The sequence below is a fragment of the Microcaecilia unicolor genome, chromosome 1 (assembly GCF_901765095.1).
Source record: "Microcaecilia unicolor chromosome 1, aMicUni1.1, whole genome shotgun sequence".
Lineage (NCBI taxonomy): Eukaryota > Metazoa > Chordata > Amphibia > Gymnophiona > Siphonopidae > Microcaecilia > Microcaecilia unicolor.
This window is the reverse complement of record NC_044031.1, coordinates 182,552,227-182,577,948: the sequence shown is the minus strand read 5'-3', so window position 1 is coordinate 182,577,948 and position 25,722 is coordinate 182,552,227. Positions and strand designations below refer to the sequence as shown.

The following is a 25,722-nucleotide window of genomic DNA, read 5'->3' as shown; positions in this document are numbered from 1 at the left end:
GAGCCCAGTTCACTGGGTCCCTCCCCGGGCAACGTATTTAAAGCCGGACAGCTGCCAGCCCGACCCTTACAACAGGTCTCTTGACAGGAGTTGCCCCAAGCTTGAATCTTTCCTCCGGTCCAGTCGATAACCGGGTTATGGTATCGTAGCCATGGCAATCCCAGAACCACCGGGTGGATGGTCCGGGATAGTACTAAGAATTCGGCCTCCTCCCGATGGCCCTCCCCCACTTGCAGGCCCAACAAAGGCATAATCTCAGTGACCGGCTGGGGAAGGGTAGTTCCCTGGATGGAGGTTATCCGCAGCGTTGGTTTCCGGGGGAGCGTGGGCCAGCCCAGTTGCTGCAGCAGTTCGAGCCCAATAAAGTTGCCCCCAGACCCCGAGTCCACTAGGGCTCGGGTCTGAACCGTGGCCTCCTGCCACCGTAAGGTCACTGATAAGATGAGCAAGGTGTCCTGTAGGGGAGCGGAGTGCCCCAAGAACCCTCCCCTCAGGGTGCCTTGGGGAGCGCATTTCCCGGCCGGAGGGAACAAGTCCGGAGAAAATGCCCAGCCTGCCCACAATAGAAGCACAGTCCATTAGACTGTCGTTGCTGTCTCTCGGCGGGGGTCAACCGTTGCCGACCCATTACCATGGGCTCCTCCCCGGGCTCCGTAGAGTCCCGGTTCGCCTGGCGAGACGACGGCCCTTTGCTCGTCTTGGAGGCCCCTCGTATCCACTTCTGCCGCTCCACCCGGTCTCTGGCTCGCTCCTGGAATCGAGTGTCCACCCGGATACAGAGTGAGATGAGGGCATCCAATGGTCCGGGAATCTCTCGTCCCGCTAATTCATCCTTGATTCGTTCGTGTAATCCCTCCCTAAAAATGGCCATCAGGGACTCCGGATCCCACCGCAGCTCCGCGGCTAAGGTACGAAACCGGATGGCATAGTCGGCCACTGTACCCTCTCCCTGATGAATCCGGAGCAGCTCCGAGGCCACCGAGGAGGGTCTTCCCGGAATGTCAAACACCATCCGGAACCGGCGCTGAAATTCGCTATAATCCCCCAAAATGGGATCATGTTGTTCGTCCAGAGGGACCACCCAGTCCCGTGCCTTTCACGCACAAAGGCCCATAACGTAGCCTACCTTACTTTGATCTGAAGCAAAGGCCTCCGGTTGCATCCGGAAGGCCAGATTACACTGATGGAGGAACCCTCGACAACCCTCCGGGTTCCCATCGTATCGTGCTGGCTCAGGGAACCGAGGTCCCACACGGAACCCTCCCATACGGGGAGCCGCTGCGGCCTCTTGGACCGCAGCGGCCTGGTTCTGTACCTGAAGCGTGGAAAGTTGAGAACATACATTCTGGAGGGCCCCAGACAGGGCATTAAGCTGTTCCTGTTGCTGCTGGAGAACCTTGGCCAGGTCCCGTAGATCAGGTTGCGTCGGCGAGCTCATGGCTTCCGCTTTCTGTCGCGGCCCTGATGCCACTCTGGTGTAGGTGAGCTCTCGAGTTCTCCCGAGCTCCACTAGGCCCAGAAGATAACCGAGCACCCCGACTCTTCACCCGCGGCGACCGCCGTTCACCGAGGGTTGAGCCCTCAGCTGCGGGCGGCCAGCAGGACTGCTGGAACCACGGGGTGACGGCTGGCCTGGCTGGATGTGGATACAGAGTCCTTGGTAACGTGGCTTAGACGGGCGGCTAGCTGACAACTGGAACGTGTGCTGAAGTGGCAAGTACTAGCGAGACGGCTAGTTGTTCTGAAGGGCAGACTCCGTCTAGGAAATGGCTAGCAGGACGGCTAGCTGGCATGAGAAACAAACACAGTCTGGGAAATGGCTAGCAGGACGGCTAGCTGGCATGAGAAACAAACACAGTCTTGGAAATGGCTAGCAGGACGGCTAGCTGGCATGAGAAACAAACACAGTCTTGGAAATGGCTAGCAGGACGGCTAGCTGGCATGAGAAACAAACACAGTCCTGGAAATGGCTAGCAGGACGGCTAGCTGTCACGAGGAACAACCACAGGCTTGGAATTCACTAGCAGGCCGGCTAGCAGTCACGAGAAACAAACACAGGCTTGGGATTCGCTAGCTGGACGGCTAGCAGTCACGGGGAACAAACACAGACTTGGAATTCGCTAGCAGGACGGCTAGCAGTCACGAGGAACAAACACAGGCTTGGAATTCGCTGGCTGGACGGCTAGCAGTCACGAGGAACAAACACAGGCTGGGAAAGCCTCGCAGGATGGCTTCAAACAAGAAAGCGGAAGCATTGGTTCCCTTCCATGCTTCCGTTTAAATCCCCCGCTCGTCCTGGCTGGAGAACAGCTGTGGCCAATCCTCTGTGCCCCAGCCTGCAGCGGGACCCGGATTGGTCCCTCCGTCCAATGGGCGGAGTTCCTAGGGGGATGCGCCAATCCGGCGCGTGTGGGCGGAGCCTCCTCGCTGGTCCTGCTGCAGCGAGGAGGACGCCGCCGCCGGCGCCGCCATTTTGGCCGGCGGATCCTCTTCTCCGAGGCCGGCGCTGGTTCTCCTGGGTCGCCGGCCTCGGAGCAACCCGTAGTCGCAGCGATCCCCGTGGCCGCCCCTCCCCGTCGACCCGCGCTCCCCGGGCACCCCAGCCTCCCGCTCCGGCCCGCGGAGTGCCAGGTAAGGGCCCGGAACGGGACAAGTATTGCCATACTGGGAAAGACCAAAGGTCCAACAAGCTAGCATCCTGTTTCCAACAGTGGCTAATCCAGGTCACAAATACCTGGCAAGATCCCAAAAATGTACAAAACATTTTATACTGCTTATCCCAGAAATAGTGGATTTTCCCCAAGTTCATTTAATAACAGTCTATGGACTTTTCCATTAGGAAGCCGTCTAAACCTTTTTAAAAATCCGTTAAGCTAACCGCCTTTACCACATTCTCTGGCAACGAATTCCAGAGTTTAACTACACGTTGAATGAAGAAAAAGTTTCTCCGATTCGTTTTAAATTTACTACATTGTAGCTTCATCGCATGTCCCCTAGTCCTAGTATTTTTGGAAAGCATGAACAGACGCTTCACATCTACCTGTTCAACTCCACTCATTATTTTATACACCTCTATCATATCTCCCCTCAGCCGCCTTTTCTCCAAGCTGAAGAGCCCTAGCCACTTTAGCCTTTCCTCATAGGGAAGTCGTCCCACCCCCTTTATCATTTTCGTCACCCTTCTCTGCACGTTTTCTAATTCCACTACATCTTTTTTAAGATGCGGCAACCAGAATTGAACACAGTATTCGAGGTGCGGTCGCACCATGGAGCGATACAAAGGCATTATAACATCCTCATTTTTGTTTTCCATTCCTTTCCTAATAATACCTAACATTCTATTTGCTTTCTTAGCCGCAGCAGCACACTGAGCTGAAGGTTTCAATGTATCATCAACAACGACACCTAGATCCCTTTCTTGGTACGTGACTCCTAACATGGAACCTTGCATGACGTAGCTATAATTCGGGTTCCTCTTTCCCACATGCATCACTTTGCACTTGCTCACATTAAACGTCATCTGCCATTTAGACGCCCAGTCTCCCAGTCTCGTAAGGTCCTCTTGTAATTTTTCACAATCCTCCCGCGATTTAATGACTTTGAGTAACTTTGTGTCGTCAGCAAATTTAATTACCTCACTAGTTACTCCTATCTCTAGGTCATTTTTTTGTTGTTGTAATTTTAATGAATTTTACAAGAAACACTTGTACAGAAAAGGAGTATTACCATACCATACAAGAAAATATTTTATAAAGAAAATCTATTAAATGATAATTACTGCTAAAGTCCACAATTATAGGCAAGGCACTATTCAAAAATTGGTTAACATAGGAAAAAATGAATAGAACATATTCCCACTTATCCTATCACGGAGTAGATACTAATGGAGGAAGCACCAGAGAGTTTACGGCTGGTTCTTGTCTGGAGTCCAGGAATTTTGCTAACTGATCACTCTCAAAGAAAACATATTTAATAGATTGAAATTTAACAACACATTTACAAGGAAAATTAAGCCAGAAAATTCCCCCCTGTGACAATACACGATCACGAAGTTTCAAAAAAGACTGACGTCTTTTCTGAGTTTGTCTAGCAATATCAGGAAATACTTTGACTTTGCAATTCAGAAAGACTTCATGTCTATGTTTAAAGAAAGTTTTCAAGATCCAGTCCCGATCCTGCTGTAGAACAAAGTCTATAATTAATGTAGCAGGTTGTACTCCACATAGTTCATCTTCAATTGTTTGTGATAAATTCAAATTTAGCTCCTCAAATGGGGTTTCCATAGATGGTATTATGTGCTCACTTGGTTTCTTAACATTGGGAGCCAAATAATAAATCCTTGCTACAGGTGGAAACAATTGTTCAGTAATTTTTAATTCTTCAGAAAGATATCTTTTAAATGTTATTAAAGGAGCCACTGCTGGAACTTTAGGAAAATTTATAAATCTCAATGTTTTCATCCTTTGTAGATTTTCTAAAGTTTCTATTTTCCTATGTAAATATACATTTTCTTTTATTAAAGTTATTTGACTCTCTTTAATTTTATTTGTTTCAAGTATAATTGTTTGTTCAACTAATTAAATCTAATCTAGAGAGTCCAGAGACCACCAAGCATTGTTTACATGCCCCTAAAAAAACACTTTGTCACTTTTTAAAGGCAGAATAACCATAGAACAACTGAATTGTTTTCTAACAAGAGTTTAATGTTCTCTCACATTAAACTCTTCATCTTCTAAAAAAATATCTGTCTAAAACCTTACATAAATCTCTCAGACTGTTATGGAATTTCACTTATCACTCCTATCCTTGATGAGAGAAAGAATATCATGCTATCTGCTACTGCTGAATCAAAATGTCTGCCGAGACTTCCACAGGAGGTCCTGGCAGCCATTTTGAGATCTCAAAATGTCTGCCGGGACCTCCAGTGATAGTCTTGTGAGGATGCTGCATGAAGTCTCAGCAGTCATTTTGATCCAGTGGTGGCAGCAGCTGGCATGAATGAGTGGGCTTTGTGAGAAGGAAGAGGCTGTCCTACCCTGGTTAGGCACCTAGAGGGCGCTGTTCCCCTAAAATGTCCAGGGAGAAGGGCGGGTGAGTCGCTGAAGGGAGCCAGTAAGGGGAGGTATAGCTGGAGGTCACTAGGACCGGGGAGAGTCCTGGAGGTGGAAACAGGTGCAGCAGGTTATGGGCTGGGTCCTGTTTGGCCATTAAACACTTAATACCCCACCTGAGTGGTGAGGGGGGAGGAGAGTTAGCAGCGGAAGAAGAGAGCTGGTAGCTGAAGCAGGAGGTCCCCATGTGAAGTACTGGCTGAGCCCTTTGGACTGGTGGTGAACTGTGTGCAAAACAAGGAAGCTGGCTGGGGTAAGAAGGCCCTAGAGTGCCAGGTATAAGAACTGTGTGTTATAAGGACGGACTGGGTGTCCGGGTTACAAGGAAGGACTGGGGTGTCCATGTTACAAGGAAGGACTGAGTGTCCAGGTGTTTAAGCTGGAAGATTGAACTGACTAGGAAAAAATGTTTAAGCTGGAAGGACTGTTTAAGCTTGTAAAAGTGTTTTAAGCTGGAAGAAGTGTGCCCCAGGAAGGGGGAATAAAAGATTTGTAAGAGAATATCCTGTTGGTGAGACCTGACTGTGTTTGCCTTTGAGAAGCAGGTCACCCTGAGCAGAAAGGGGTAGTAGCATAATTTGCATAAAATCTGCATACTGAGAACCAGCTCACCCTGAATGAAAGAGGGACGTGGGATCCTGAGGTGGGAGCTTCATCTTCACAGCTTCCATCCTGTATCCAAAGAGGCCACTAGATCACCAGGGTTTGTTAAGGTGGGCCCAAGGAGGGCCTACAGGGTGGTCAGGCAGCCCGGGCTGCTGGGGGAGGGGTTTGGCAATTGCATGACCCATTTTCTGAGGGGGGAGGGAGGCAGCAGTTCTTAGACTTTACCCATAATAGTCAAGACCTCAGTCTGTAGTCTCCTTACCAGCAAATACAGGCAAAAAAAGTTCAGATAAAGAGGACTGACACTTGATACATAGCTAAACAGGTAACTACTGTAATGCAAAACCCATTTACCTGCAGTGGTCCAGGGTTTAAGGAGGCATTGGAGGATTTTGACAGGCCCTACCTGTATGGTTGCATACTTTCAGCTAGAGTCTGACCTAGTTTGTTTCGGATTTGACACCAAAACTAACCTGAAATCCAGGTTGAGGATTCTGCTGAAAATCTATCTCCCCATCCCCACCGATCAGTTCTTCAGATCATTAGCTACCTACCGCAGCTTAAAATGACATACTGTGGGATGTGCTCTGGCATCCTGCGGTAACTGCCAAATTAGCACACGCTAATCTAGGTGCAAAAAATATATATTTTTGGGAGGAGAGTAAATAATGCTAAACAGCGCATTATTACTGCAGAATTACTGTGTAAACTCTTACTGCCTACAAAATGGGTGGCAATAAGTGCTCACGTGGTAATTTTTTTTAAATGGCTGCATGCCAATGGCAATATTAGCATAAGACTATTAATACAAAAAAAAAACAGAGCCGCCGGATTACTGGCATTGGAGAAATCGACAGGACGAGCTGCTGTTGCAAGAACGAAGGGTGGTGGGATCCTCCCCAAAGAGAAGGAAAGCTTTTTTGAAAATTTGGTAATTATATATACAATTGCTATCATCCAAAGCCCGTAGCTTTATACTGAATAGACTTTGAACTTCCCCCCCCCTTTTTTTTTAATATATCCTTTGGTAGTTTATTTATTTATTGCATTTGTATCCCACATTATTCCACCTCTTTGCAGGCTCAATGTGGCTTACAGTATATAGTAGAAAGTGGAAATGAGAGGAGAGTTAATATTAGTGTTATAGAATTATATTGGGTAATGGAAAGTATGATGAAGATATGATAAGGGGCATGTTAACAATGCTTACTAAATATATGTGGGTTTTTCATATGTTTTAGTCATTGTGGTATGTCTTGTCGAAAAGATGTGTCTTCAGCAGTTTTCGGAAGTTAGTCAGTTCATAGGTCACTTTTAGGTTACGTGGCAATGCGTTCCAGAATTGCGTACTCATGTAGGAAAAGGTTGATGCGTGCATTAGTTTATATTTTAAGCCTTTACAATTTGGGAAGTGAAGATTGAGGAATGTGCGAGATGATCTTTTGGCATGACCCATTTTATGGTGGTAAAGAGATTATGGTATGGTTGTAATATTTGAGTATTCATCATTACCCTTGGGAATGTAATGTAGAGGTAATAGGTTTGGGGGGGAGAGGGGGTTTTGGGGGAATAAAGGAATTATTCTGTTGTATAAGGGAAGGCTTGAAGTTACTAATTAAATCAGTTTTGAGTTCTATCTGGAAGTTAAATGCCAGTTTGTATTCACGTTTTTTCTTGTTCATAAAAAAGATTTATACATAAATGTTGCACATATGTAAAGGGGTGGGGTGGGGATTAAATGTTAAAAGTGGGATGACGGACTGTAGCAATTTGACTTTACTGAGTACATTCTCATATTTGAATATTTGTATATTTAGAATGTGTTTCATTTGAATTGTCATCAATAAAAATGTTGAACCATAATACAAAAAAAAAAAAGAGAGAGAAGCAGTTATTTTACGGTTGTGGTAAAAATGGTCTTAGCATGCACGTAAAACTCCACTTTTTGCCACAGTTTAGAAATAAGACTCCAAAGTTGGGAGTCTACCATAGCTAGCAGTTATTAATGTCATGTGCTGTCCAGCACCAGAACTTGATTTTATACCTGAAACAGAAAATGATGAGTAAGAAATATTGCCCCTAGGAACCAAACAAAGAGCAGCAGCAGGAGAGGCAGCTCTCAGTGACCTACATAACATCATATTCCTAGATGGGTGTGGGGCTTGTGATGGAGATTGTGATAGTACCTGAGAAGAAATCCTTCCTGCTGTCAACATCAGCTCCAGCTCTGTAGGAGACTTGATCAGTCGCAGGTGCTGGATAAGGTGTCGAGCTGCTCTCACCTTGTTTGCACTCAATGATTTAACTTCCACGATAGGAGCAAGGAGGTCAGTGTGCAGCTGCAAGTGGGATGGTTTTGCTGAGTCATACCAAACGGTTACTGCCTCATCTTGAAACAAACAAGAGCATGAAAGAGTAAATCCAGAAGAAGGAACAGCAAAACCATCTAAGACCAACTAGTATTTAACTACCGATGCATAAAACCTCTAATAGTACCTAAAAATTTCATTACATTAGCCTTAGCACTAAAAGCTATGTATGCCCAACTGCATTCCTTCTTATTTATATATTTGATCTATTTTTAGGCCAGCTCAATGGCAATTATGCTGAAGATCCAGGTCCAGAGCAGGCTTCATGGGCCAGCTAGGCCCTGGGATACTGTGGAGGCAGCATTCATATAGCCCCTAAAGCAGAAATAATTTTTACCACTGCTTAAGTATGACACCTGCAGTCTGGACTTTGGATACAGAAATAATGCTCTCAGGAACCTGGTGAGATATGTGGCTTGTGGCCAAGGACTGCCCCCTTTAATGTCCGGTTTTAGGTTGGGATGTGCTAAAAAAAAAAAAAAAAAAGGGAAAAAGAAAAAAAAACCTATCTTGGGTGTCAATAAAGACCAGTAGCTTAAGTTCAAATTAGACATCCAATTTCAGAACTGGACCCAGAATGGAGGGGGCAGGGGGGCGAAGGGGGAAGGTTATCCACATCAGAAAATCCAAAATGGCCTGCAAGAAGATCCCCTTCTTCCTTGACTTCTCCTTACACTGAAAGAGCTGCTTGCATAGAATTTACACCATTGGAGAAGACTCATGGCATCATAGTCTAATGAAGAACAAATCCAGCTAAATAGGAAGCTGCATTAGAACTATCTGGCCATTCTATTCTATCCCAGCTTTTCTATCCCGTTAGTTTCCCTCAAGGAATCATAGCAGGTTACAATAAAAATCAAGACACAAACAGTATCAATAAATGGTGGAACACAGGTAAAAGTCAAGAGTCAAAATACTTCTGAAATAGAAAAGTATTGAGAGATCTCCTAAACAAATAATAATCTGAAATGTCGTGAAGTTGAGTAGGAATTGAGTTCCATAGTTTGACAGCATAATAGCTAAAAGAGCTATCCAACAAGCATTTATAGCAAATTTTATTCACTGAAGGAAGAACTAAATTTAAAGAATGTTGACTATGAGTGGGCCAATTGGATGATATGTTCTGAATTAAATTAATATGATCTAATGGGCAACATCCATAAAAAATCTTGTGAACTAAGCAAGCTATTATTATTATTTGTTACATTTGTATCCCACATTTTCCCACCTTTTTGTAGGCTCAATGTGGCTTACATAGTACCGGAGGGGCGTTTGCAGACTCCGGTGTGAACAAATACAAAGTGATGTTGTGGTAAGATAAAGTTCATGTAGCACAGCCACATTAGGGAATCGTAAACGGAAGAGTTGAGTTATGTCCATTACGTACTTTAGTTTTGTTGTGTTGCAGAGATCAGGCATTTACGCTGGATCGGTAGGGTATGCCTTTTTAAACAGGGTTAGTTTTTAGTGATTTCCGGAAGTTTAGGTGGTCATATGTCTTTTTCAAGGCTTTTGGTAGTGCATTCCACAGTTGCGCGCTTATGTAGGAGAAACTGGATGCGTAAGTTGATTTGTATTTAAGTCCTTTGCAGCTTGGGTAGTGCAGATTTAGAAATGTTCGTGTTGAATTGGATGTGTTTCTAGTTGGTAAGTTGATCAAGTCTGTTATGTATCTTAAAGTCCACTCTTGAAGCAATAGGTAACCAATGAAGGTCCCTAAAGAGCAGAGTCACATGATCATATTTGTTATGACCAAAAATTAGCCTCATGACACAGCAATGCAACAATTGAAGTATTTTCAAAAGAGCCTGATTAATACAATGAACTGCATTAGTCTAAGTGTGGCAAAATTATAGCCTGTACTAATAATCTAAACTGAATAGGATAAAAAGAAGATCTTAAAGCTCTAAGCTTTCGTAGTTTAGATAACGTCCCTCTACACAAGTTGTTCACATGATATTTCATAGAAAGTTGTGTATCCAAAATAAAGCCTAATTCTCTAGATGAGTTTTGAAAAGACAGTAATTCCCCTGATTTAAGGACCAGATTTTGCGGCATTCTAGTTATGGATGTGTCAAGAATAGAACAGTTTGGTCTTAGCTGTATTAAGTTTTAATAAATTCGCTGATGCCCAATTATGAGTCTTAAACATGCATTCAGAAACTAGAACATCACTATCATCAACATCTTGTGGCAAGGGCAATAAAATAAAGATGTGAGCTGCATAACAGGCAACATAAAATAGTGAAGAATTGAGAATATTACCTAGGGAATTCATAAAGATATTAAACAACGCTGGCGACAGAGGAGAGCCCTGGGGAACACCAAATACAGAACTCTAAGCCACTGAGAATTTCTCTTTCTTCCTGACACTATATTGCCTATTACTAAGAAAACCCTTAAACCACGCCAATACATTTCTAGCTAATCCCAAATCACTCAACCTATTCAGCAACAATACATGGTCAGCAGTATCGAATTATTTTAGACATATAAAAGAAAAAAATGTGACAAGAAGGTGGCAGCTAAGCAGGGTGTCAGAATGAGCCTCATTAGTTAAATTAAAACTTAACAGAGAGAATGCTTTGCCATTACTGGCTAAGTTACATTGGCTACCAATAGAGGCTAGGGCGATATTTAAGATATGTAATATTGTGTTTCTGATTTTATATGGTCAAATCCCTGAATATATGATGAGTTTAGTTAGTATTTTAGCAAAAAAATGATTTAACGCTGCAATACCCTAGTAGCAAAAAGATCAGGTATAAGAGGCAATTTGCGTCATCGTTTCTATTTTTGGCTGTGAGGAGAAGCAATTGTTTGTCTTTGAGGTAAATGATTACAAACAGTTTTGAAAGTCTCTTAAAGATTTTTTATTTTGGAAATTTGTGTTAATTAAGAACCTGTTGAGTTTTGCAATTAATTGATGCTTTGACTCTCCCACTTTTTGATTTTTTGCTGTTTTCCTGTGGGATTTTTCTGTTCAGTTACCTTTCTGGTGCCAAAATGTATACATGTATTCTATAAAGGGAACACAGGTGTGTGTGTGTGTGTGTGTGTGGGGGGGGGGGGGGGGGGGGGGGGTTACCCTTTACAGAACAGCACTCAAATGTGGTTATTGTGTCCAGTATTCTCATGTGCATATGTGCATCTAGGTGACATATGAACTGTCAAAGGTGTGGGGACACTCACAAAATGTCTGCCACAATGAGACTCCCGAATTATGGAGCTGCTGCTTCCCTCCTCCTGGCCATGCTGTTCCCTGTTATGTGAACATAAATTGTTTCCTGTGTGTGGCTGGAGGAGGGACCATGTCAAAAAGAACAGGGCCTGGGTCAGGAAAGGCTCAGGAACTGCTACAACATGAAACTGAAACTGTACCCATGAAACAAAATAGTACACATACGTTTGATTGGCAGATAAGCTGAGGAACATCATCAGCACATACTCAGAGCAGGATAGGATTGGGGCTGTGAAATGGACAGAGAGAAGATGTAATATGTATACAGAGAACATATGACCCAGCAGCACTCAAAAGCACATTCAACCTACCCTGCCCAAACTCAAGTCCCTACATGCAGTCACTGCATATTACGTGCCGTAGACTTAAAAGTTCATTTAGCCCTACACAAAGGAGGATATCATCCAAGAATCACTGCTTTAATGTCTGTCATCTGCCTGTTCTACTATTTATTACTATGCCCAGACATTCCTCCAACAAACAAATAATATGAAACACAGCACTTGTCCAGTGCCAAACAGGAGGGTAAAAAAGTGGGAGTCGTAAAAAGATCATCAATCTGCAGGACAAACATGGAATGAGTAGCAATGCCCAGTACTGGGGGTGGGGGTGGGGGGAGAAACAGTGTCAGTACTACAGAATGACATAGGGACAAAGTTTGTCCTCATCTTCGTGGGCTCTGCCCCCATCTGCACAAGCCTCTAACACTTATGATTTTATATTTAAATCTTTTTATTAACATATTAAAAGGGAAAAATATGTTGTTTCATAAATCACAAATAAACAATAACAAGGAACTGAAATACCACTACCTGTCACCCCCTCTATGCTTCCAAACCCAACAATATCCGACTTCTCCTACCCCAAAGAACCCTAATCCATCCTGTTAAAATGTTCAGAGCAACAAAATACAACTTACTCTGTAAATATGTTCTATTAAGCACTGTTATGAATTTTTAATCTGTGGAGAATAAGTCATCCATAATCTCAGGATTTAGTCTAGTTCTCTCAGAATTCCAACGTGATGGTAGCACGAATGCACAGGATTCCAACGTGCTGGTAGCACGAATGCACAGAATCCCCTGTGCAAGTTTTGGTCAGCGGTTTTGCTTGTTTTTACAAAAAATCAAATCAATACATCATTGTCTGCATCACTCGAACAGAAATAACTGTCCAATTAACGATAGCCTTCAAAAGAGGCATTGTGCCACAATTATCAGGAATAGTGAGCCCTTGGACCAAAGCCGGAGCGCTTTGGTAGACAAATCACCTGGGCTGGCACAAGCAGGAATCAGAACAGACTGGACTAGGATAAACTAACAGACTCAACAAGGCAGGACAGAGGTAACTAAACATGATGGACAACACAAGAACCGGATCCAGACAAGGCAAGGAAAAGAATGTAAAGGGCCAGAACTGGAACCCAGACAGGACAAGGCAAGACTCGGAACTGGATTAAAACTGGGACTGGGACCCAGAAATGCAAGACAAGGCAAAAAACAGAAGTAGATTAAAACTGGGTCCAGAAAAGGACAAGACAAAGACAAGGCAAGGGCTGGATCCGGACTGGACTAGACTGAAAGAGACAAGACAAAGCACAACTAGACAGGCAAGACAGGGTAGGAGCTAGGCAACAAGAACAACAGAAGGGAAGGGAAGGGAAATGGGACTTGATATACCGCCTTTCTGTGGTTTTTGCAACTACATTCAAAGCGGTTTACATAGTAAATTCAGGTACTTATTTTGTACCAGGGGCAATGGAGGGTTAAGTGACTTGCCCAGAGTCACAAGGAGCTGCAGTGGGATTCGAACTCAGTTCCCCAGGATCAAAGTCCACTGCACTAACCACTAGGCTACTCCTCCACAATAAACAAGGCAGGAACAGGCCTGAGGATTCTTGAACAGGCTTGAGGATTCTCCAACAGGCTTGGCTGGAACAGGCTTGAGGATTCTCCAACAGGCTTGGCTGGAACAGGCTTCAGGATTCTCTAACAGGCTTGGCTGGAACAGGCTTGAGGATTCTCCAACAGGCTTTGCTGGAACAGGCTTCAGTCTTGGCTGGAACAGACTTCAGGATTCTCAAATAGGCTTCAGGATTCTCAAATAGCTTGGCTGGAACAGGATTCAGGATTCTCAAACAAGATTCAGGATTCTCAAACAGGCTTGGCTGGAACAGGATTCAGGATTCTCAAACAGGCTTGCCTGGAACAGGATTCAGGATTCTCAAACAGGATTGGCTGGAACAGGATTCTCAAGCAGGCTTGGCTGTATCATCTGCAAATGTAATCATCTCATTCATCATTCCTATTTCCATATCATTTATAAATATGTTAAATAGCACTGGTCCCAGTATCGATCCCTGCGGTACTCCACTGTTCATCCTCCTTCATTGAGAGAAATGACCATTTAACCCTATCTTCAGTTTTCTGTCCAATAGCCAATTTCCAATCCATACCAGAACATTGCCTCCTATCCCATGACTCTTTAATTTTCTCAGGAGTCTCTCATGAGGAACTTTATCAAAAGTTTTATGAAAATCTAGATACACTACATCAACTGGCTCACCTTTATCCATGTTTATTCATGCATTCAAAGAAATGAAGCAAATTGGAGAGGAAAGACTTCTCTTGGCTAAAGGCTCTGTCCCATTAAACCATGTTTGTCTATGTGTCATGCCAGTCCAGATTTTCCAGCCTTCCAGACTGTCTTGGGATTTTTGGAACTAAGCAGCACCCTTACCTGGTGACCTCCCTTGTATGCTGCCTTTATTAACCACCTGGAAACTTTCTACTTTGCCTTGGCAACAAAGGTCTTGAGTTGTGTTCCTGTCCCTGTTGGTCTGTTGTGGTTCCTGCCCTGAAAGCTTTCTTTGTCAGCTTGACCCTGCTTGTTTTCCTGGATTATTCTACTGATTGCTGCCTGCCTTTGACCCTGCTGGTTTCCTGGTTTATTCTACTGTCTGCTGCCTGCCCAAGACCCTGCTTGTTTCCTGGTTTATTCTACTGTCTGCTGCCTGCCCAGACCCTGCTTGATTCCTGGCTTATTCTTCTGTTTGCTGCCTGCCCAAGTCCCTGCTTGATTCCTGGTTTACTACTGATTGCCACCAGCCTATAGACTCTGTTTGGTTCCTGGTTTCCCTTCTGCTTTGCTGCCTGCCAGTAAGACTCTGCTTGGCTCGTGGACTATTCTCCTGCTTACTGCTTCTGTTCCAGTCCAGCAGCTTCAGTCCGGCTGTTCCAGTTCTGGTGGTACCAGTCTGTTCTGCCTTGCCTCCTGTTTGGGTGATTCGCCTGCCACTCCTCGGAAGTAGCCCAAGGGCTCACTATTCCTGACCAGCGTGACACCCTTTTTAAAAAATTGGCATCACGTCGGCCACTCTCGAATCTTCAGGTACTACGGACGGTTTTAACGACAGGTTACATATTACTAACAGCAGATCGGCAATTTCATGCTTGAGTTCTTTGAGTACCCTTGGATGTAAGCCAGCTGGTCCAGGCGATTTACTACTCTTTAATTTGTCATTTTGGCTCAGCATATCTTCCAGGTTCACTGAGATGTCTTTCAGTTCCTCCCCATCATCACCGTTGAAAAACTGGTACAGGCAGATCTCTTTTACATCTTCTTCCGTAAAGACAGAACCAGATCTTGGTTGGAAGCACCTTCCCTTTCCATCTTATCAGACTGGAAGAACATGGGAAATAAATTTTTAAGGTAATACAGCCAATTCTTTGGAATATCTTAACCTTACAGGTAAGAGTCATACAGAGAATGGATGTATTAAAAAAAAAAAGAGCTGAAAACATTTTTGTTAAGGTATAAGAGCTGTTTAAATTTGGTACAGAGCTGAAGAACTATTTGATAGTTATGGTTATGGTGTATTTTTGAAGTAGATTGATTGTACTGGATTGTATTGTTGTTTTGTGTAATGGCGTATTCTTAACTGTTTAGAATGATTATGAACACTTTTGAATTGTAACCCACCAAGAATGCCCAGATTATACAGGATACAAATTATGTATTTATGTAAATAAATAAATAAAGGAATTCTGATAAGCAGGGAAGGAGATGGAGGAGATGCATCTTGATGGAGAAGGAGGAGGAAGAAAAGGGCCATGCAAGGAAGCCAGCGAAGGACAGTGACCAATATAATGACGTTGAGGCAGAAGCCACAGAAGCACCTTCCATCATCAGTCTCTGCACCTGTAGACACCTCCCCCAATGCAAAACTGTGGAAAACAGGGAATGGGAGGGCTAGGCACCCAAACCATGACTTCATGACACCAATGGGCTCATTTTCGAAAGAGAAGGACGCCCATCTTTCGACATAAATCGGAAGATGGGCGTCCTTCTCACAGGGTCGTCCAAATCGGTATAATCGAAAGCCGATTTTGGACGTCCCCAACTGCTTTCTGTCGCAGGGATGGCCAAAGTTCAAGGGGGCGTATCGGAGGCGTAGCGAGGCGGGACTTGGCCGTGCCTAACACTTGGACGTCCTCGACCCATAATCGAAAGAGACAAGGACATCTCTGACGAACACTTGGACGGCTTTACCTGGTCATGTTTTTCATACTCCACTTTTGCCTCTATTAGTTCATGCCTTGCTGGCTGATGCTTCTGAGCCCTGCCATCTTCGTAACATGTAAGCTGGTACCTGCTTTTCCCCTAGTCTTTCCAAAGTTAACCTGACGAGGTTCTGAAGAATGAGGCGAGAGCTTGTGTCTGAGTTCTTTCGAAACCATCTTAACCTAAGCATTGTGAACGTCCTGTACAGGATATATTGGATACCTTAATTATGTTAATGATCTTGTATCAGTTGTAAAATGCTTTTAAATATGTGGAGAGTAATTTTTATAACAGGTTGCACTGTTTTGTCATTGTGCATACTATACACGCATTACCCCTGGAGTAGTTTTACAATAATCCATTTGTGTGCGTAAAATAGAGTTTTACATGTGGAAAAAAGAAAATAAAATTACCCCCATAATAGAAAAAGGTAAATTAAATAAAGGAGGATGTTCATAGAAGTATTATAGTTGTGCTTGGTAGTTAGAGAGGAAGTTCCTTCATTGCTCTGTGGATACTACACACTGTTAGTGTTATATTTTGCCCTTTCATGGTCGCCGGTTATTGGTGCTAATAGACACTGTCTCAGGAGACAGAAGCACAATCCAAAGGATATTATTTGTGCTGAACTGGAAGTGTTGGGCATTGTAAAACAAATTATTGTTACTTAGAAGACAGTTCTATAAAAGGCACTAAGTGCACGCCCAAAAACCAGGAGCATGCTAAGCGCTGTTCTTTAAAAGGAAAATAGGAATGTGCATGTGTATGTACCCTGAAAAAGGGGCATGTTGGAAGCAGAGAATGGACATGCACTGAGTAAGACCAGAAACCATATGCGCATATGTATTCCATAAGCATTGGGTATATGGATGGTTTCAAAAGAACCCAGGTAAAGTACACTCACCACAAATAGTGACCGACTAAGAAAGATGTCTTTTTTTTAACCTGCAGCATTGTTGTGGAGCATTGTGCTGCTGGTTAGTGTCTTAATTTATGGTCAGGCCTCACTCATCTTCTAACTAGCAATCTCTCTGCCCTCACATAACCCTCTACAGCCCCACTAACACCCACTCTGCTTTATTTTGCCCTTTTCTACCAACCACCTGCCCCCTTTCCTCTCTCAACCTCACCACTCCATCCCCTTTGAAATTTCCCTCTCTGTCTCTCTCTGTGCAGCATGTGTTTGTGTCCTCTGCCACTTTTTGAAAGTTGCTGTATTTGGCTGTGTCTGTTTAACTCAATATATCTGTGTGGGTGTAGCCTTGTACTGCAATTAGTGGTGGGTGCACGCATGAGTGGAAGCAAGTTGTTGGTCCTGGAGGCACTGGCTTGCAGGAGCAAGAGACGACAGAGGAGAAGGAGAGCCCCTGTGCAGAGGGTATACAGGCCCAGAACAGAGTTCATGGATGTGACAGAGGAGCTATGCTTGTGCAGGTTCACATTTGATAAGGAGACAATAGCATACCTGTTCAGCCAGCTGAAGACCTAGAGCTCACTGCTTGAAGGGGAGAAGACCTGCTGGTCGACATGAAGGTCACCACAGATCTAGTCTTTTTTTTTTTTTTAAACCACAGCAGGCATAACCATCCAGCCATCTCATGCTGCATCACTCAGTTTCTACAGGTCTTCCTCCGGAGAGACACCCAATATATTTGCTTTCCTGAGCAGGTCAAAATAACAAAAATCCATGACAGTCTTCTGTCAGCCATCATGCTTCCTCCTCTGTGCTTGGAGCAACAGACTACAACCACATTGTCTCTGCCATCAGACCACCAGCAAAGAATCTACAGGAACCGAAAGTCCTACTATTCCATAAACATGTAGGTGGTCTGCAGTGGCTCAAATATCATAACTGAAAATATTCATGTATTCCAGATTGGAATAGGACATAGGCATTGTGACAAGATCCTGGCTAGCGTGCACACATATATCATAACAGATATGTGTGCACGCTAGCCAGGATCTTGTCACAATGCCTATGTCCTATTCCAATCTGGAATACATGAATATTTTCAATCACCAGATCACAGAGGGAAGGCTGTTAGGTGAGCTAACTACACTCACCCAAACTCTTACATTCACTAGTCAGATCTTTCCCCACAGGTGATTCTCATCATGTGCCACAACCTGCGCTGCAAACCTTGGGGACCTTCAATTCTCAGAGGTGCCAACCCAAACAAACCTTGGGGACCTTCAACTCTCTGAGGTGCCAACCCACACTCCTTCTTTGTGAACTGTCATTCTGGATAGGACACCAGGACAGCACCCTGAATCTGGCCTCAGAAGCAGGCCAGAGCTGTCACCTGAATCTTCAGCAAGCCCAGTGCCAAACCTTTCACCAGCCCATCCTGCAGGAGTGACAGCACCTATCCCAACGAGGTGGAAAATGAAGCAACGTCCCTCTCAGTACACCAGGTGTCAAAGGTTTTCCACACACGGGCATAAGCCACGGAAGTGGACTTCTTCCTCAAATATAAAAGAGTGGTAATCACTGGTTCTGAATAGTCCCTCTTCCAAAAGGCTGCCCTCTTAAGAGCCAAGCTGTTAACACCAAAGGAGGAGGGATCCTTCATCCCCCGACAGCAGAAGCGGTTTGTTGATCAGAAGGCGGACTAAGTCCATGAAGCCACCAGAACTACCACACCCAGATGGCGCAAAATGTGACCCAGGAGTCTGCCGATCATCAACCATGGTGGAAAGGCGTACAGAAGCCTGTCAGAAGGCCAAGGCTAAAAGAGGACATCCAGTGCTTCTGCTGCCTCATCTCTTTTGCTGAAGAAGCAAGGCACCGCCCAGACAGCTCCCATTCCTCCGGATCCAAAAGGTGGTGGCAGAGAAAATCTGCTTGCACCCTGAGATCGCCCGCAATGTATGCCACCAACAGACGAGCCCAATGAACCACTGCCCACTGCAGGAGAACAGCTGCTTCCGTCACGAGGGGAGCACTCTTTGTGCCGCTCTGTCTGTTGATATATGTCACGGTTGACGCATTGTTGGACAGAACGCGAATCTCCCTGGCCATGAGGAGGTCGAGAAATGCCTTCAAGGCAATCTGCACGGTCCTCGACTCTAACCAGCTGATCGACCATCGCGTCTCCAGGTGAGACCACAGGCCTTGAGCTGTCCTTCCCAAGCAATGAGCTCCTCAACCGGAGAGACTGGCATTCGTGGTCACCACCACCCTTTCTGGGGGTGTCAGGGCGGAGCCCTGAGCCACCAGTGCACACTGAAGCGGGCCCATGCCATCCATGGCAGACAAAGATGATACTTGTCAACCAACGGAGACCAACAATGGAGCAATGAAAGCTGAAGCAGTCTCATGTGAGCCTGAGACCACAGCAGAACCTCCAATGTGCCTGTCATGGAACTCAAGACCTGCATGTTGCCCCAGGCCCAAGGGGACTGCATATGCAGCAAACTGGAAATCTGGTCCCTCAGCTTCCACCTGCAGGCCTCAGGAAGGAACACCTTCCTCAGACGCATGTCCTGAACCATGCAGAGGTATTCGAGGGACTGTGTTGGTGTCAACCAACTCTTGTCAAAATTGAACACCCAGCCCAGGGACTGAAGAAGACCGACTACAGCACATTCTCCATTCAAGAGGAAGCCCTGATCAGCCAGTCATCCACGTAAGGATGAACTTGAACACCCTCCTTCTACAGAAAGGCAGCAACCACCACCATGACCTTGGAGAAAGTCCACGGCACCATGGCCAGCCCGAACAGCATGGCTCAAAGCTGATAATGACTGCCTAGAATTGCAAAGCGAAGGAAGAACTGGTGAGGTGGCCAAATGAGGATATGCAGGTATACCTCCTTGAGGTCCAGTGACGTCAGGAATTCCCCGGGTGGAACTGACGTGATAACGGAACACAAGAGCTCCATACGAAAGCACCTGACCTTCAGAGCCCTGTTGACCCCTTTGAAGTTGACTATGGGGCAGGAGGAACTGTCTTTCTTGGGCACCACAAAATAAATGGAATAGCGCTCCCGACCAACTTCTGCTGGAGGAACTGGAAGCACAGCACCCAGACGCACGAGCTCCTGAAGAGTAGCCCTGTGCACCCGGACCTTTGCGGGGGCTTTGCATGGGGATTCCAGAAAGCAATCAAACTCCAGCTTGTAGCCATCCCAAACGAGTTCCAAGACCCACTGGTCTGAGGTAATGTTGGCCCACTCCTCCAGAAAGAATGCCAAATGTCCTCCAATGGCAGGCTCAGAGGAATGGACAGAGACCCCATCATTGGGAGGAACGGGGGGGGCCTGAGTCACCCTGCTGGCGGAAAGCAGACGCTCTCCTGTCCCTCCGAAAAGACTGCTGCTTGGACTGGAAGTGAGGTCCTTGAAAGGACCCAGATCTCCCTGGTCTGTAGCACCTTGCCTTTCGAAACTGGAAATGGGACTGTGAGGGGCGGGATGATGACTTAGACATCCTCAGGGAGTCACTGCCCCTTGGAATCACCTACGTCCTTAATGGTCTTAGCCAATTTGTCCCCAAAAAGACCACCCTGAAACGGAAGACTAGCCAACTTCTCCTTAGAGGCCGAATTCACTGCCCAATGGCACAGCCACAGTCACCGCCTTGCACACACCACCAGGGACATCTTAACTGAAGCTCAAAGAGGATCATAAAGCAAATCTGCCGAATAGGCCAAGCCCATCTCCAAAAGACGGCAGGGCCTGAGCCAGTTTGTAAGCAGAAAAGGATCCCTATACCCAGCTAAGACAAGCCCAGGCCTCATAAGACCTGTAAATTGTAGCCTGCAAACCCAGAGCAGTCACCTCAAAAGAACTCTTAAGGGAGGATTCCAACTTCCTATCCTGTCCTTGAGAGCCACACCACCTTCTACTGGCAAGGTGGTCTTCTTAGTCACCGCTGTAACCAATGAATCCACCCATGGCAGGAACAAGGCCTTCAGGTCCACAGCCAGAGGTGGATTGAGCTTGGACATGGCAGACTCACTGCGGGAGTGTCCAAATGACCAGAAATGAGGACCTTTGTTGCTGGATGCACATAAAAAGCCTTAGGAGGCCTCTAGATGCCAGTCATCATGGGATGCTCGGTTGCCTATGAAGAAGGCATATCTGGAGAAGAGATCTTGAGAGCTTCCAACACTTGTGCAAAGAGGGCAACTCATCCTTCTGAAACATAAGTGTGGCCTTAGGGTTGCCCCATTCCTTAGGGGGAAATCTGCCTTCCTCCACAGGGTCCCCCAAGGAGCTGGCCGAGGAACCCGAGAGGTGACCATCCAAACCCTGACCAGACGCAGAGAAACCTTATCCAACTCCATTGGGGTGTCCAAGCATGGCCATGGGAAGCTGAGAGCCTGAAGCTTCTGCGGGGGCAGAAGAAGAGGAGGGGTGAGAACTCCCCATGGGGGCAGAAGAGAAGCTGCACCTGAGGTCTCTTCAGCAGGAAGGCCTTATGCATGAGGAGCACAAATTCGGGAGAGAATGGGACAGCAGAAGTGTCCAGCTCCCTCGCGTTCCTAGCAATGCTTGCAGCATCAGCTGGGCCCTCTTCAGGTAAAATGGTATACCCCCCACGGGAATTCACCAGCAGCATCCCCCACAGTCACTTGTGGTGGCCTGTCTAAAATGGCGGCTGTTGAAATGCACAGAGTACAGGGTCCGCGGAGCCTGCCAAAATCTCCCCCGCCAGCTCATTGGATGTTCTGGACCGGGACAGAGAAGAAATGGCACCTAAAGAAGACCCCTGCAGGGAGCCGCAAGAACATGCTCCACAGACCCCGGATGCCGTTCTCCGGCCGCCATACCGGAAGCAGTGCATCACACCCTCAGCAGCCATATGCAGCTACTTACAGAAATCAGGCCCTGGGAGAATCCAGTCAGAAGAAGCTCAGGAGAGAAACGGTGCTGAAATGATACCGGCCCCATGGCCCAGACACTCTGCTGGCTCTCACAAGCAGTAAAAAGCTGCGCCTGACTGGGGAAACTGCTGTTCTGACTGGAGAAACCCCTGCTCAATGCGTTTCCGCCCCCCCCCCCCAAAGTAGAGGAAGCAGGAGATTTTGAACCCCAGCAGGAGAGCCCAGCACAAAGAGGTAGCAAGGGAGGAAAGGAGAGACCTGGCACCACCAGGCAAGGCCGGCTAAACCTATGGACCAGGTGACTTTCTGATCCAGGGCTCCGGAGATAAAGGGCGTCAAATGCCTGAGCCTGTGATGTCACTGGCCCTATAGGTTAAGCTGGCCCAGAACTGACCTAGTGGCATTGCATGTGCAGGGAAACAAGAAGAGACAGCAACCTCCTTTTTTCTGACTCAGTCCACCTTCCCCTGTCTACCTTTAAAGGCAATTTTCCCCTCCAAAATACTAAGTGTTTCACTTAATACTACCTGCATCAGCACCCTGGTGTCTTCATTCTGCCATGCCCCTCTGGAAACAGGAACTTATGTCAAAGAAGGGGCTTGGACACGGCAGAGGGAAGACACAGGGACTGATGCAGGTAGCATTAGGTGAAACGCTGTTGGTATTCAAGAGGGGGGAACTGTCCTTAAAGGTAGGTTGGAGGAGAGGATGGCCTGGGGGGGAGGGGCATGCCAAAAGTAGGGTGCCAAACCAAAAGGTGTATCCTGTACCCCACTAGGCCCCCTTAACCTTGAACTCAACTGGCCCAGGGAAAGGCAGGAGTCAGCATCCACACAGAGCTGCACAGGATATGTCCATACACCTGTTAGATAGAGAGAATACTGGAAGGATCCTATATGGCAGAGCACCGATGTTCCATCTCCACCTGCTGGTAGAAGGACATTCATTTAAATATTTATATACCACTTAGACCTAAGCGGTTTACAGTTTTATTTATTTTTTTTTTTAATTGATAGAAGTCTTTATTCAACATTTGGAGAATTATCCAGTTACAAACAGTAAAGTAGCAACCAAAAGGATACAGGTTTCGAATAGAATAGGATTGAAATCCTATGAAGCTGACATAACACGCAAGAAGACTTTCCCCCAAACAAAGTGATAGCACCATTTTAACTTCAATTTTTATGTAATTTCGAAACAATTAAACCGAGTACCCCTCCCAACCCACCCAAGTGAAAGAAAAAGAAAAAGAGAGAAGAAAAAAAAAAAACCAAACTATATATATATCTCAGCAGGAGCATTTAGCCAAGAAAGGGTGCCAAATAGCTTCCCATTTAGATAGGGTTTTACAGCGCTGAGCCCAGAGCCTCTCCATTTCACACATATACCAAAGCTTATTAAGCCATTTAATAATTGAAGGAACCTGTGAAGACTTCCAGGAAGCTGCCAAAGTAACCTGGGCCGCTGACATTGCATGTCGAACCAGCAGGGATTGGGAAGTAGTCAGGCCAGGTGTTTTTTTTGGAAAGAGCAAAAACTCAGGAGACCACTTTATTGGCTTGGAGAGCCAACTCTGGAGTCTATACTGCACCAACTTCCAGAAGGCACGAACTTTAACACAAGTCCACCAAAGATGCCCCAAGGTGCCTTCTTGCCCACAGCCTCTCCAGCACAGTGAAGACACCTGCTGGAACATATGATGAATGCGGACAGGAGTCAGGTACCATCTATACAAAGCTTTTAGTGCGTTTTCCTTAAATGGTGTAGAGATAGAAATCCTAGACAAAGCACATTCCATAAAGTTCCAGTCATCATCAGTTAGTGTCACCCCCAGCTCCCGATGCTCGACAGGGGCCCAAACCCGCCTACGTTGAAATGAGTACAAACAGGTGATCAAACCCCTCGTCCCTTTGGAGTCCTCACACAAGTCCTCCAAAAAAGAGTCATCTCGCAAAGTTTTGCTTTTATTTCTCCAGCTGAAAGAAAGTGCTTCACTTGCAGACAAGCAAAAATGTCTTTAGATGAAATTCCATATTTTTCAGACAAGTTTTGGAACGGAATGAAAACATCTTCATCAAAGAACTGACCCCAGGATTCTAGGCCTGCTGAGAACCAGCTTATAAAAGTTCTAGATTCAAGGCCTGGGGGAAAAAGTGGATTATTAATTAATGGTGTAAGCTTAGAAAATATCAGATCCTGCTTACCAAATAAACTATCCCAGTAATGAAAAGTTGTCAAAATTGAAGGGCAGCTCCCCTTATTCAACTTCCTATACCTCCGAGGGAGCCATATCAAAGATCGCAACAAGCACCCACCCACCGAATCCTGTTCCAAGACTATCCACCTCTTATGGGGGCTGGCATGATACTACTCAATAGCGACAAGTGCCTGAGCAGCTTTATAATGCTAGTATATATTTGGAATGCCCAGCCCTCTCTTTTTTTGGTCCCTATATAACAAAACTCGAGAAAGACGCAGCCTTTTATTAGACCAAATAAAACGAAAGTGATTCTGAATGCCTAAGAGGAAGGATCGTCTGACGTCGGTGCCGGGCAAGATGGTGGAGGCTATTATTAAGAATAAAATTGCAGAGCATATACAAAAACATGGACTGATGAGACAAAGTCAGCACGGATTTAGTGAAGGGAAGTCTTGCCTCACCAATCTAATGCATTTTTTTGAGGGGGTAAGCAAACATGTGGACAATGGGGAGCCGGTTGATATTGTATATCTGGATTTTCAGAAGGCGTTTGACAAAGTGCCGCACGAAAGACTCCTGAAGAAATTGCAGAGTCATGGAATCGGAGGTAGGGTATTATTATGGATTAAGAACTGGTTGAAAGATAGGAAGCAGAGAGTAGGATTGCGTGGCCAGTATTCTCAGTGGAGGAGGGTAGTTAGTGGGGTCCCGCAGGGGTCTGTGCTGGGTCCGTTGCTTTTTAATGTATTTATAAATGACCTAGAGATGGGAATAACTAGTGAGGTAATTAAATTCGCCGATGACACAAAATTATTCAGGGTCGTCAAGTCGCAGGAGGAATGTGAACGATTACAGGAGGACCTTGCGAGACTGGGAGAATGGGCGTGCAAGTGGCAGATGAAGTTCAATGTTGACAAGTGCAAAGTGATGCATGTGGGTAAGAGGAACCCGAATTATAGCTACGTCTTGCAAGGTTCCGCGTTAGGAGTTACGGATCAAGAAAGGGATCTGGGTGTCGTCGTCGATGATACGCTGAAACCTTCTGCTCAGTGTGCTGCTGCGGCTAGGAAAGCGAATAGAATGTTGGGTGTTATTAGGAAGGGTATGGAGTCCAGGTGTGCGGATGTTATAATGCCGTTGTATCGCTCCATGGTGAACGCGATCAAAAGCCTTTTCGGTGTCCAGACCCAAGAGGCACAAGGAAGTCTTTGACTTGTGAGCTACATGCAACACATTAACCATGCGGCGCACGTTATCTTTAGCCTGCCTGTGAGGAACGAATCCAACTTGATCAGGGTGAACTAAGTCAGGAAGAACTTTAGCTAACCGATTTGCTAAAACCTTGGCTATAATTTTAACATCAGAGTTAAGAATGGATATAGGACGATAAGAGGCACAGTTCCCATTATCTTTACCCGGCTTTGGAATCACAGCCACCCATGCTTCCATCATAGAAGGAGGAAGGGCTTCCCCCTCTTGGGCCCCATTGCAAATCTCCTCTAGAAGAGGAGCCAACTCACCCTGAAACACCCTATAAAAGTCATTCTGCAACCCATCTAGACCAGGGGCCTTCCTTGTCGGCAAGTCCTTAATTACGGATGCAATTTCATCTACCGTAACAACACTGTCAAAAGAGGATCGCTGCTCGTCTGACAAAGAAGGAAGATACTGGGAGAAAAGGAAAGCCTCTATTGTATCCTGATGAATATGAGTTTCTGCCGCGTATAGGGACTCATAAAAGGACTGGAAACGCTGGTGGATCAAGGAACATTGTGTCAGTACCTCATTCTTACCATCTCCGA

At 45.7% G+C, this 25,722-nt stretch overlaps 1 protein-coding gene across 1 annotated transcript in view; it reads right to left on the bottom strand.

The window, feature by feature from the left end:
* XPNPEP3 (X-prolyl aminopeptidase 3) overlaps positions 1-25,722 on the bottom strand; it is a 231,135-nt gene that overhangs the window by 109,073 nt on the left and 96,340 nt on the right. Inside the window, exon 5 of the mRNA XM_030202992.1 lies at positions 7,904-8,106. Coding sequence (XP_030058852.1) covers positions 7,904-8,106 — 203 coding nt within the window. The remainder of the gene's footprint in view (positions 1-7,903; positions 8,107-25,722) is intronic.